Below are 13,148 nucleotides of genomic sequence, written 5' to 3'. Positions count from 1 at the left end.
ACGTGGGAAGGTTACGATCGTTTAAATATGGCTGCTTTCAGAGGATGTCAGTTTATTGAGCAGCTGGATTGTTCTGCAACTGTGGTGTTTTCGCTTCGATATACTATATAGATGGCCGATTATAAATAGCTTTATATAAGCGGCGGCCGTTGACAGATGTTTCAGATTTATGGCAGGTGACGGCAAAGGTCTGTCGGGCTGGACAGCATCGTCTTCAAGCTCATGCATAGCAGATCGTGATCTGGCTCAGTGGACCAGCCAGCCCCGCTGCAGAGAGGGAGAGAGTCCTCAGTGCACAACTTATTGATGATTTGTGTTTTCAAAACGATGTCTTTGTTAATATTATGTCTTCATTGATGGGGATGATGAGCATTGAAGGATATTTCTGCTGATGTCTCTTTATATACTCAGAGAACATGATTGGCTCACCAGATGTGGTGGCTTTTACCAAAGAAGATGACTTTGGGGAGTCATTCTCGGATCCATTGTCACTTCCAGAGGAGTTTTCTGTGCCTTTGTTTACTCATACTGCCAATGCAAATCCATGGACGAAGACATCCTATGCGAAATTCTCAAAAGATTTCATACTCATCTCTGAATTTTCAGAACAGGTTGGTCCACAGCCTTTACTCACCATTCCCAATGACCCCAAAGTGTGCGGGACATTTGACCTTAACTACTTCTCACTACGCATCATGTCTGTGGACTACCAGGCATCTTTTGCCGGACATCCTCCTGGCAGTAACTACCCAAAGCTAAATTTTGTGGAGGACTCAAAAGTTGTCCTAGGTGATTCCAAGGAAGTGGCTTTTGCCTACGTCCATCATCTGACGCTGTATGACTTGGAGGCTCGTGGATTCGTACGGCCGTTTTGCATGGCCTACATTTCCGCAGACGAAAGGAAAATCATGCAGCAGTTCCAAGAGCTGTCATCCGAGTTTTCCAAGGCTTCAGAAATTGTCAAATCAGGAAACAGGAGAGCTTTTGCAAATGAACTGGAAAAGAAACTGAAAGACTTGGAGTACACCAGATCGGTGCTGCACAAAGAGGCAGAGCTGCAGAAAATGAACAATGGCTGTTATTCCACACAAGCTATTGAGAAGGCGAATGAATTAGCAAATATGGAGAAGTCTATCTATGAACACAAAGATCTACTGAGGCAAATCACATCTTATCCTTCCAGGAAAAAGAGAGATATGGATTTTGTAGAAAGCAAGACAGAAAAACAGGCTGACACAAGTGTATCAGATGATACACTAAATAGTAATCATTCTGAAGTTGCAGAGAAGACTGTAGAATCTGAAAGCGATGGTAGAAAGTCCTCTTACACGCCTCAGCTCATCAAGGCCAAATCTGCGAAGTGCTTTGATAAGCGCTTGAAAACATTGGAAGAGCTCTGCGATTCCAACTTTTATCACCAAACTCTAGAGCAACTAAATGTAATCGAGAAGTCGTTCCGAGGGGATCTGTGCTCTATTTACACCAGCCAGATCGACAGGGCTCTTCTGAGCAAACAGAGAGTTACTAGTTTCCTCTTCGAAGCTGAATGTGACTGGGAGGACGAAGGAACCTCAAAGAACTTCAGTTTCACTTCCAACGTCCCAACAGTCCCCATTCTGCACTTATCTGGTGAGCCGCTGAGTCTCGAATCCTACACCACCTGCATAGATGTAGATCACGTTAAGCCAGGTGTGGAGTCTATGGAAGGGCCTCCTGAATCCAGTACATCTGACATCACACAGGAAACATCTGAAGCCGCAGACACAGAGAACAAAGGGAGTTTCAGTAGCGACAAGAGCATTGAGGCTCTTGGAGGTGTTAGTCCTTCCAGTCAACAGGCAAATTACTTTGATGGCCTTGAAAGAAAGTGCAAGGTATCCATTGCATCCTCATTTGAAAATGCATCCCATTCTGTTGCTGTCCCACGTAGGTCATCCGACGGGAATCTGGTCCCGATGGATGCATCCTGCTGTATTGGACAGGACAGTTTTGTTTTTGAGGAACCTTTACCTGAGATCGCTCAGGAGTGTTGTGGCGACACTGTGGTGAACCAAGAACCCCTGTCTCTTTTTCAGGGAGATACTGCCTTACAGGGAAACTACATTCTGGAAGAGGCAGCCCTCGCAGAGAGCCCCAACATGGGACTGACTTTTTCCGAACTAAACACTTGCGTTCTCTCAGAGGATGTGGCAAAAATTAATATCGAAGATGCATCTGATAGTACGAGCTACATGAGCGCCTCCACCAATTCTGACCGAGCAGTGTCTCCGTTCACTTACGGCAGTGCGGTGACACTAAAGCAGAAGAAGAAAGCTGGTTACAGCGCGCTTCGTTTCATCAGGCAATATCCATTTGCTCAGCAAGCCATTTTCTGCCTTCTGAGTGGCCGAACGCTTGTTATTTTGGGGGTGGACGAGGGGATGGTGAGGAAGCTGGTCAATGCTTTGTTCGTTTTCGTGCCCAATCTCGGCAAGTATGGTGAAACCGTCCAACCGTGGCTTTCGACGCCATTTCAGCTTACCGACTTGCAGAGGTGGAAACTTATTGGATTGCAGAGGTATGTTGAGAAAATTTGACCTGTAGTCAATCAATAAAATAGTGGTCAAAATATTTTTTTTAGCTTGCAATGCTTAAAATCAGTGACCAAAAGTGCTGTGTACAGAGTTTTGACATTTCCTTCTTCTTTTTGTTTCCAGAGCTGCCTCCCCGGCTGGATCCAGCATCCTCCACTCTTTGAATCGATACAGCCGTTACATAAGCATTTTGGATTGTGACAACAAGACCCTCCGGTGTCCACCATACAGAGGAACACTAATTAGCCATTTGGCGGACCACAGGACTCAGATCAAGCGTGGCAGCACATACTTTCTCCATGTTCAGGGTATGTTGACTCAGCTTACAGCCAAGGCCTTCCTTTACACATTCTGCCATCACATTCATCTTCCCATGGACATCAACGACCAGAGCTCGGTAAAGTCACGCAGGACTAATTTCTTGTTGCAGCTCGGCTACACTGTTGAGGAGAGTAAAATCGTCCAGTACCTGAGTGAGCTCATCAAGCAACATTACGTTCAGGGGTCCTCGAAGTGGGTCAAGCAGTCTTTTTGTTTTAATTACACCACCAGCTATTTGTACAAAATCTGAATGTGTCTATTATCTGTTTACCATTAAACCCGGTTAAGATCAGGAGACCAAATGTATTATTTGAATGTAATCACTTTTTTTTTTTTTGTGTGTGTGTGTGTGTGTGTGTGTGTGTGTGTGTGTGTGTGTGTGGGTGGGTGAATATTCTCGTGGCATTCCAGAAAGCAGTCCGGTGTTACAGAATGTAGTCTATTTGTTTAGTGTAAAGGTTGCATATTTAAATCTATTGCCAAACCGTTTTCCATAAAATGGAGAAAATAGATTCCTCGTGTGGTCTGAAGACCTTACAGAAGCTCTGCAATAAAATCAAGATTCAGCAAGATTTCACCGTCGTCTAAGCAGAAGTAGACGTTTTGAAAGAGGCCGTATGAAACGGCTCATTTAAATGTGTAGTTATAGGCTTGTTTTCATTAACAGTTATAGCTACACAGGAACAACAGCAGGAGAGTCTATAATCACGATTTAATTAATCTGGTCCTGGTAGCCTGTTTAATCATTAATGTATTTTCGCCTTAATGAGCAATGAGACTGTTGCAAGCATGTAAATCACAAGCATAATTTTAATGGAACCAACTTAAGTGGCATCAGAAGTGTATTTCACAATACATGTTCTTCTCAGTATGCTGTTTACCATTGACCAACAGCCTCAATAAAATGCACTAACATAGCATTATATGCATTTAAATTAGAAGAAAAATTTGATGCTAATTCATGGATTGGTCCTTTATTAGCTTTTCGATTCTTGCATTCTGAGCGTGCGAAATATAATGCGCTAACTGATTATTAACATAAAAAAAAGACATGCAAATTTGCTCCTTTTTTCTGCCCTCTCTAGTGGACACAAAATCTGAGGGGATTTTTTTTAAATACAAAGGTTACAGACATTGTTAAACAAACAAAAACTGAGCCAACTGCCCTTTGTGTTTAAACATAATTGTGTGATAAGGTGAATGAATGTACTGCATGTAAAATGTCACATCGTGGAGAACTGTTACACAATCTTCTGCATGTTTGAAGAACACAAATATGTAACAATTGGCAAAATATGGGGGAATTTATGAACACTTCCATTGTTTCTCACGTGTTACTCTTCAGCCTTTCTAGATATATTTAAAATGGATATAAATTGTTGTCTAAGTCGTGTGCAAGCAACGTCAGCATGAGTAACTGTGAGGATGAAGTGGCACTTCATTCTAATGTCTGTTGTGGTGTTGTGAAAAGAACGAAAATGGTGGTTGTTGCCAATACGTTGTCTGTAACTGTTATTCCCACTACTGCATGAACGCAGTTGTAGTCCAGAAATACAGACCTGAACTGCCACCGCGGTTTCATCACAAGTGTGTCTTAATATTAAGTTATTTTGGCTACCCAGTAATTATTGGCCTTTGTAACGATTTTCAGCATTTAATTGCAGAGTCTGTTGAATGTAAATTGAGAACAAGCCATACCATTATACGCACATTATTTCTTTTTACTGATTTTGAACAAATCTTGTTTGCTGTAACTCTCTTAATCATGCAGTTTTGTTGCTACTTTTCACAAATCTATTTTAAGACAGTATTGTGAGCTTTTCTGGGGTAAGGTGTCATCTTCATGCTTAAATATTTATGGATGTTAAAGTCGAGTAAATTGAGGGTCATCTGTGTGCTTTAAGTTGCTGCCCACTGTGAAATTACTCTGCCTTCAATCTCATTAAATTATTTCTGATTTAGCCATGTGCATCACATCTTTATCAAATGGTATTATACCTACCTTGTAACAGTTTGTGTATTTAGCAAAACTATACTTTCCTTTATTATGTAATTAAAGGCACATGATTTGTCTCATTCTGAATGTGTAATGACTTGCACATGTAAACTTATTAGGGTAAATAGTAACAGTGAAAAGTACATTTTATACTTAATAAACAAGACACAGGTCCAGTCACATGTTCACAGGCTTTATTTGCATTGCATGTACAAATCTATTGTGCCAGTTGGATATTTTTTTTCTCTGTTGATCAGTTCCAGTGGAAACTTTTCATAGCTTATGCAGGTTAATTCACAGAAATAAGAGAAAACACAAGCAAGAGTACAGTAACCATGTTATTCAAATCAAAAGAAATCTTTATTTCAGGAAGACCAAAATGTCAGAAAGACAGTAATTATAACTCTGGCAACCCAGGCATCGGGAACTTTCCTGAAAAGTCTTCGACTTCCTTTCGGATTTCTTTTATTTTCAATTGGTACTTCTCATTTTGTGCCAGTTCCTCTTTATACTCCTTCAGAGTTGCTTTAGGATTCATGTTTCTTTGGATCTCCAATGTCAACTCAATGCCTAAGAGCAGATACACAATCAATGTCTGAGGTAGGTTCAAAGTTTGTACCATATCCTTTAATATTATATTATTGCTTAAAACAAACTCACCCTGGTGAATGAACTCAGCAACCTTACGGAAATCGTCCTCCAATAATCCACGAGATGTAAGAGCGGGAGATCCTAAACGAAGGCCGCTTGGGCGCAAGGCACTTTTATCACCTTCAAAATGGAGTTTGGGAGAGGTATAAGTGGAAAAACTGATTAGGTTGTTTTGTTGTAGTAAAACATCCAAAAACACGTCCAAAACGACTGTAAAAGATTGGGCAATTATACAGGTATTATTAATGGAGCATATTTAAGGCACCTGGGCAGGTGTTCTTGTTGCAGGCAATGGCACAAGCCTCCAGCACTTTCTCTGCCCGTCCTCCATCAGTTCCATTTGAACGTAAATCAACCAAGATGAGATGATTATCTGAGCCGCCTAAATTTAAAATGAAAGATTAAGGGAACACAGTCGCCCTTCTGTATCCAATCACGATCACTATCAGCCAATGGTTTCATTTAGCTATTATTTATATCTAAATCCTTAAGAAGCTTACCTGTAACAACTTTGTAGCCCTTTTCCATTAGGGTGGCTGCTAAAGCCCTGCAATTTGCCAGAACTTGCAATTGGTAGGTCTTGAACTCTGGAGTCAGAGCCTGCTTCAAAGCAACAGCAACCCCTGCGCATCACATAAATAAATAAAAATCTGAAATCAGATTAAGAATTTTCAAAAAATATGAATAATCGATTATTATAAAATGTAATTATCGTCATCAATAAACAATTTAAATTAGTTTATATATAATTAATAAATATTTAACGTTCAATTTGACCAAAGCACATGTTCGGTACAGAAAACAAAATCTGAACTCAGATTAAGGATGCCCATTTTCAGGAATATTAATAATTGTCTAATTTTTTGAGTGAAACATTAAATCAACATTAAATAATTATTTAATTTATACAAATGAATGCATATTTACTGTTAAATTTAATTAAACAAGACTTCAAAATCAAATTTACTATATTTTAATATATTTATGTATTAAGTGTGAACATAGTTTGTACATAGTACGAATTTAGTTGAATTTGGAATTGAAGTCAAGTAATAACTCAGGATGAATCCAGTGCATACCATACCACTACACTGACCATTGTAAGATTACAGTGTACCAGTACCTACATGCCCTCCTGGCAAGCACTGACATGACTGTTGATTGGGGTGATACAGGGAGGCCAACACATGAATGGTGCTTTTTGTCAAGTGGTGTTATCATGGTGTTTGTCGTGATTGCAATCTTTATAATATATAGAGAAATACTAGTGCATCTGGCATCAGATAACTATGTATAGACGGTGTTTTCAGAATCTGGTTACTGAACTAAATTAAACGGAAAGCTTAATCAAATGTCAATTAATAGATCTTCGATTAATCATAAACATCCCTAGTGTATATGCAAACTTATCTAACCTTTATATTAAAGACATGGAGGACATCAGCTCTTACCTGCAATGGCATGGTTGTGAGGGCCACCCTGCAGTCCAGGAAACACAGCCTGGTTAATCAGACTCTCCAGGTTATATAGGGTCTCCTTGCCTGTCTTTGCATCAACACTACGAACTCCTGAAATAGAGTGTATTGTGATCAGTGTTGGGGTTACGCATTTCCAGTAACGCAAGTTATGGTTCACTATCGGACCACTTATAGTACCCCAAGTAGTAAAGTAATGAATTTCTTATAAATTTGCAGCAATTATCAGTGTTACTTTTTAAAATAAGTAACTTGAGTTACTTTGTTTTCCCATTTATTGACTGACATCTCTCTTGTCCCCATGTTGAGAGAAATCGGGAGTAAGTGCAGAGGTGTTGTGAGCGGTGTGTGAACATGATGGTTATTGTTTTCCGTATTCTTCAAAATGAATAAAAACAGTGAAATTGAAACTAAGAATATATTACGCAAACCTGCAATAATAATATAACAAATAATCCATTTACTTTATGCATTTAATCTCACTTTATTAATCATACAGGTGTGAATTTGCATTTCCTTCAGCCTGAGACTTATTCAGTTCACTGGTGTGAAGGGACTTTACATTTACAAACAAGCCCAGCCCAGGTGGAAGAAAGTAGCGCAAAATTAACGTAACACTACTTTCCATAAAAAGTAACCAAGTAATGCAATTAGTCACTTTTTTAGGGAGTAACACAATATTGTAACGCATTAATTTTAAAAGTAACTTTCCCCAGCACTGATCAAGGCACTGCTGTCAAGGGCCGAGATTTAGTGTGACAGGTCAGTTAACACTGAACTTACCCTTCCTAAAGAAAATGACTCCTGCCCTGCAGCCCCTCAGGGTCTTATGGGTCGTGGTGGTCACAACATCACTGTATTCAAACGGAGATGGAACGACTCCTGCTGCCACTAGACCACTGATGTGAGCCATGTCTGCCAGAAGATACGCTCCATTCTCATCTGCGATCTTCCTCAGCCGACTGTAGTCCAGGTTACGGGAATAGCAGCTGGTTCCTTAACAATGATACACAGAAATGTTAAAGGTGATGTTTGTCATTTCTTTCAATGTTAAAGGGCACCTATTATGCTACTTTTTGCAAGATGTAAAATAAGGCTCTGATGTCCCCAGAGTGTGTATGTGAAGTGTAAGGCGGGTCCCAGCAAGTCTGGGCTATCCCGCGAAAAAGCAAAAGGCTCTCCTGAGAAGGAGGCTCTAATGATGCTCAGATATCATTAAAACCTATTTAAAACATATTTTTTATAGCATTGCACTTTTTAACAAAGCCTGCCTTGTATTGCCCCTTGTTCACAAAACAGTCCGGAGTGAAAAGATTTGCGCAGACATAAACGAATTTAGGGCCACATTACCTTAACAAATCAAACTAATTCACTGTGTCCTCAGTGGCTCAGATGTTGAGAGAAAACGAAGACTCTTATGTTAACTCTTACATCCTACTGACAAAAGAACACCGGGATTGCTTACGAGACATTTGTTGTCGCTACAGCTGCTCGAACGCGGAGAAAATGGTGGGTAGTGTACAACTCACTGAGGGCGGAAACTATGGTAATGCAGGACTGTCGGTCAGCAGCGGCCGCCGGCCGTGGGCGGGGCCTGAGCAGTATGATGTCACACTGCTCAGAGATTCAAAACGGCATGTCTAATGAGACTGCTTTGGTTCAATGGGGATTTAAAAACAAAAGGTGAGGGTGGATTTTTATCATTGTAGGATGATTGTGTTCACACAATCACATGCATGTCCAAAAAGTGGATTGTGAATAATAGGTAGCCTTTAAAATACATTGTCCCAACCAGCAACACTGGCTTAACCAATGATGTGAATTTGGGCAGAGCTAACTGTTTATCTTACTAATAGCAGAAAAAAAGGGAATACTCAGAAAACCTGTTAATGTAGGTTTTTTTTTTTTTTTGCATAATGTATTGTTGTTTTTTCACATTATTTAATTGAACAAAGATGTGTAAAAAAAAAATGACACATAAGAAATCACAAAAAAGGAATTTGGAAAATATATACATCTAATAAAATCTCAACTCTCAAAGATAATTTTTTTTTTTTTTTTTTAAATGGCCAAAAAATACAATTATGAATACTTTACATCCTGTAGTTCAGAAATTCCTTAGATTTCCTAAGAAATTAATTGTGCTGACCTGCAATGATTAGTCTTGGGTGGAAGAGGCGAGCATTTTCCTCAAGTCTGTCATAATCAATATATCCAGTTTCTGGATTTACCTGGGGAAAAAAAAAAAAAATGGTAACACTTTACAATAAGGTCCCAATACTTAAAGGAGTAGTTCACTTTCAAATAAATATTTCCTGATAATTTACTCACCCCCATGTCATCAACGATGTCCATGTCTTTCTTTAGTTGAAAAGAAATTAAGGTTTTTGAGGAAAACATTCCAGGATTTTTCTCCACATAATGGAGTTCAATGGCAACCAACGGTTTGAAGGTTCAAATGTCAGTCTCAATGCAGCTTCAAAGGCTCGACACGGTCCCAGTCGAGAAATAAGGGTTTTATCTAGCGAAACGATCGGTCATTTTCAAAAAAAAAAAAAAATATTATATACTTTTTAACCACAAATGCCCGTCTTGTACTATCTCTGAGATGTGCCACGCATTACGTCATCATGTTGGAAAGGTCACACGTGACATAGTCGGAAGTACCGACCCAGTGTTTACAAGTTTGGAGTAGGAGGACCATTCAAAGTTATTGTATGTTGAATGACACATGTTTATATGTATTTGTGTTTATTGTTTAAAATGGTCCTTACGTGTGCATATCCTGGATGTTTAACAATGTCATGTTGAGCATCTCAGAGATGGTGCAACACAAGCATTTGTGGTTAAAAAGTATGTTATTTGTCATTTATTTTTAGAAAATGACCGATCGTTTCGCTAGATAAAACCCTTATTTCTCGACTGGGACCGTGTCGAGCCTTTGAAGCTGCATTGAGACTGACATTTGGATCGTCAAAACGTTGGTTGCCATTGAACTCCATTATGTGGAGAAAAATCCTGGAATGTTTTCCTCAAAAACCTTAATTTCTTTTCGACTGAAGAAAGAAAGACATGGACATCTTGGATGACATGGGGGTAAGTAAATTATCAGGAAATTTTTATTTGAAAGTGAACTACTCCTTTAATGTTAGTTAATGCATTAACTAAAATTTGCTATTAGAAATACAGTAAGAGTATTTATTCATATTTGTTACCATTAGTTAATAAAAAATACATTCATTGTTAGTTCACTAGAAACAGCCTTTTATTTTAATAATGTCTTAGTAAATGTTGAACTTAACACTAACTAAAGAGTTCACTACAATGCTGATTCTAATCACAAGGTTACCTTATAAGGCATAGACTCAAAAAAAATAGATGTGGCTGAGATTTTCTTCTTGTCAGTCATGAAGCCATGGGTGAGGTGGCCGCCATCAGGAAGATCAAGCCCCATGATCCGCCCATGAGGTTCCACTATGGCTGTGTATACGGCAAAGTTCGCAGGTGACCCTGAGGAAAAAAATATACAATATATTGAACAATGTGCACTTGAGTTAATGTTTCATATGTTACATCATCTCTTCAAAGCACCAACAGTTCAGACACACAAACAAGCCTACCAGAGTACGGCTGAACATTCACTCCCCATTTATCCGGGTCGAGGCCGTAGACCTTGAGAGCTCTTGCCTGACACAAACGCTCCAATTCATCAACATGCTCCGTGCCTCCATAATATCTTATAAAATTAAACAAAATTTGCCATTTAACACAAGCCCATTTTTCAATATGTAAGTGCTAAGTTTAAACGAAATAATATTAATCTTATTCTCATTACAAAAACAACATTAAATTGCAGAGGTGGACAAAGTACACAACTTCCTTACTTGAGTGAAAGTACAGATACTACTTGTCAAATATTATTCCATTACAAGTAAAAGTTGTAAAGACTGATTTTTACCTAAGTAAAAGTACAGAAGTACTTGTTTTTAAAAGTCCTTAAAGTATCAAAAGTGAAAAGTAAATGTCAATGCATTGTTTTATTATTGTTGCATTGTTGTATGTAATACTTACAGTACCTTATGCCTCTGAATATATGCCTACCTACCTACCCTCATATCAATATCAAATTTATTTCTAGAACACAGTTCCAGTAGTGGGATTGAATGTGAGATTGAATGAGTGCACTCAATAACATCCACAATGGTTTCGGACACCCAAATGGCTGTTCCCTCAAATAGTGCCCTATTTAAAGTTTTTTTTACTTTTAGTATTAATATGTTAACCTTACTGTTATCTATAAGCTAGTGTGCTCCAAAACAATGACAAAATTTGCATTTAAATTCGCTTCCTGGTGTGTGACGTGCGCACGCGCCCTCAGATCACTTGGACGTGGTTGTGTACAAGAGGTAAAAACTATATAAATACTGTTCGTTTTCTCACACAAACCGCTCGTTTCGTGTCTTAGGCCATCAATGTGTACTTACGATGGGGAATTGTTTAATTTGGAAACAAAGACACCTACATCTTGGATGCCCTTGAGGTAAGCTAAAACATACCAAAATTTAATTTCAAAGTGAACTATCCCTTTAAAAAGTGTACTTAAGTACAGTACTCAAGTAAATGTACTTTTTTACTGTCCACCTCTGATAAATTGTAATTAAACAGTATATAAAAATTCCACTGCACAATAGTCACCTCTGACCAGGATAGCCCTCAGAGTACTTGTTGTTCATGCAGGAACCAAGAGCCTCCAAAACAGCTCGACTCGTGAAGTTCTCAGAGGCAATGAGCTCTAATCCATACGTCTGCCGCCGCTTCTCCTTCTTTATTATGTCAAATACCTGGTGCAAACAGTAATCTATCAATGCGATAAACAGATAAGCAATGACACAAGTTGTTTTAATTGACTCAAGCAGAGATGTGCAACAGCTGTCAGTCACGGGGCAGAGCCTAGTCTAGACACACATTTCGCAATATCACTCATGGTACACTGCATGCTTTCAAAATAATCTAGTCTTAAGGCTGTTTGTATAATCACACACTTACCTCAGGATCATTTGTGCTGAGAGGCTCCAGCATCATCTTGTTATGAGATTCCCAAGTTTTATTATCATGGCCGTTGAGCTGAGCCATAGTTGATTACCTCTAGAGGAAATTATGTTATTGTTACATGTGAGAAGACTCCCATATGCAAAACATACTGTATACACTGGGATACATTATTTATAGAAGCATTAATGTACTTGAGTTTGAGTTCTTAAACTTTAAAGCAGGGTATTCTATTCTTCGTCCAAATGCAAATTAGTTAAAAAAAAAACTTTAACTTAAAGTACTAAAATTACTCAAACAAAGTGAAATAAGTTAAATAGAAAAAGATTTTAATATATATATATATATATATATATATATATATATATATATATGAATAAATACCATAATAGTAGTATCTAGTACTAAAATAACAGTGCTTATCTGTCAATCAAATGATGTAACTGCAGCTGCCAGCGCGGAGCACGCTTACGAAACGCTTACGAGTTTTTCCATGTCTTGTCGATAACTTTAGGGGTAACGTTAAAACAAAATTAGATTCGCAGCTAGTGTGACACACAAACCGGAACTACTGCCTTTAGGGGTTACATTTTTCCCGCGAAATACATCCTGTAACTAAAATAATACATAGCAAGTGAGTGATGGAAACGTTTACTAATAAAAACTGAAACGATGCGATTCTTTGCACATAGCACTGATGTAAGCGCTATTTATGCACATAACGTTATCTGCACAACCGTAAGGCATTAACATTAATCGGCCAAGAATGTGGAGCACATGCAGACAGTCACAAGGTTTTGATTTGATCCACTTAATCACAACTATGCTTCACGTTACCTAAACTTTGAACATAGCTAGTAATATATAGTGGGAAAGTTCTTCCACTTACCTTAACAAACGTGATGAATGCTTCGGTCCGAATAACTTTTAGTGAATGTAAATGTTCTTTTAGGTTTCCTCGTGTCAAAGTCCGCGAAATTTGGAGACCAATGATCACGCTGCGGGGCGTGGCTAGTCGATCACGTCCTGCCCCGCCCACTAACGACTGGCGTGGTAGTGTACAGGGAGCAAACTTTCTGCATT

At 38.7% G+C, this 13,148-nt stretch overlaps 2 protein-coding genes across 5 annotated transcripts; one reads left to right on the top strand and one right to left on the bottom strand.

The window, feature by feature from the left end:
• Nucleotides 1-5,076, top strand: smcr8a (Smith-Magenis syndrome chromosome region, candidate 8a). 2 transcript variants are annotated; one of them, XM_081369343.1, is made up of 3 exons: nucleotides 16-2,557; nucleotides 2,697-2,881; nucleotides 3,004-3,190. In XM_081369343.1, exons 1-3 carry the CDS (start codon nucleotides 417-419, stop codon nucleotides 3,018-3,020), a joined length of 2,343 nt encoding a protein of 780 aa, XP_081225469.1. In that variant the 5' UTR covers nucleotides 16-416; the 3' UTR covers nucleotides 3,021-3,190. The 2 variants fall into 2 exon arrangements, with proteins under 2 accessions (XP_081225468.1, XP_081225469.1); XM_081369342.1 differs by having other exon boundaries at nucleotides 1-2,557; nucleotides 2,697-5,076.
• Nucleotides 5,057-13,148, bottom strand: shmt1 (serine hydroxymethyltransferase 1 (soluble)). Of its 3 annotated transcripts, none has more exons than XM_081369364.1 (12): nucleotides 12,955-13,148; nucleotides 12,063-12,161; nucleotides 11,712-11,857; nucleotides 10,637-10,752; nucleotides 10,366-10,526; nucleotides 9,166-9,247; nucleotides 7,800-8,012; nucleotides 6,993-7,109; nucleotides 6,042-6,164; nucleotides 5,807-5,923; nucleotides 5,551-5,661; nucleotides 5,057-5,460 (listed from the first exon to the last, which is right to left on the bottom strand). In XM_081369364.1, the coding sequence occupies exons 2-12, from the start codon at nucleotides 12,147-12,149 to the stop codon at nucleotides 5,288-5,290; spliced, it is 1,446 nt and encodes a 481-aa protein (XP_081225490.1). In that variant the 5' UTR covers nucleotides 12,150-12,161; nucleotides 12,955-13,148; the 3' UTR covers nucleotides 5,057-5,287. The 3 variants fall into 3 exon arrangements, with proteins under 3 accessions (XP_081225490.1, XP_081225491.1, XP_081225492.1); XM_081369365.1 differs by lacking the exon at nucleotides 12,955-13,148 and adding an exon at nucleotides 12,549-12,635 and having other exon boundaries at nucleotides 5,063-5,460; XM_081369366.1 differs by lacking the exon at nucleotides 12,955-13,148 and adding an exon at nucleotides 12,450-12,617 and having other exon boundaries at nucleotides 5,063-5,460.

Source organism: Scardinius erythrophthalmus (genome assembly GCF_964197995.2).
Source record: "Scardinius erythrophthalmus genome assembly, chromosome: 1".
In the NCBI taxonomy this organism is placed as follows: Eukaryota; Metazoa; Chordata; class Actinopteri; order Cypriniformes; family Leuciscidae; genus Scardinius; species Scardinius erythrophthalmus.
The sequence above is the reverse complement of the archived record's forward strand: the minus strand, read 5'-3'. Positions and strand labels throughout refer to the sequence as shown.

Bases quoted from the DNA above. Each gene is read 5' to 3' on its own strand.
- shmt1 (XM_081369364.1), bottom strand. From the start codon at position 12,149: ATGGCTCAGCTCAACGGCCATGATAATAAAACTTGGGAATCTCATAAC. The intron at 10,753-11,711 runs GTGACTATTGTG...TAATTTTATAAG, and splicing joins GAGGGCTATCCTGGTCAGAG to ATATTATGGAGGCACGGAGC. The intron at 10,527-10,636 runs GTAGGCTTGTTT...TTTTTTCCTCAG, and splicing joins GAATGTTCAGCCGTACTCTG to GGTCACCTGCGAACTTTGCC.
- smcr8a (XM_081369342.1), top strand. From the start codon at position 417: ATGATTGGCTCACCAGATGTGGTGGCTTTTACCAAAGAAGATGACTTT. The intron at 2,558-2,696 runs GTATGTTGAGAA...TTTTGTTTCCAG, and splicing joins AAACTTATTGGATTGCAGAG to AGCTGCCTCCCCGGCTGGAT.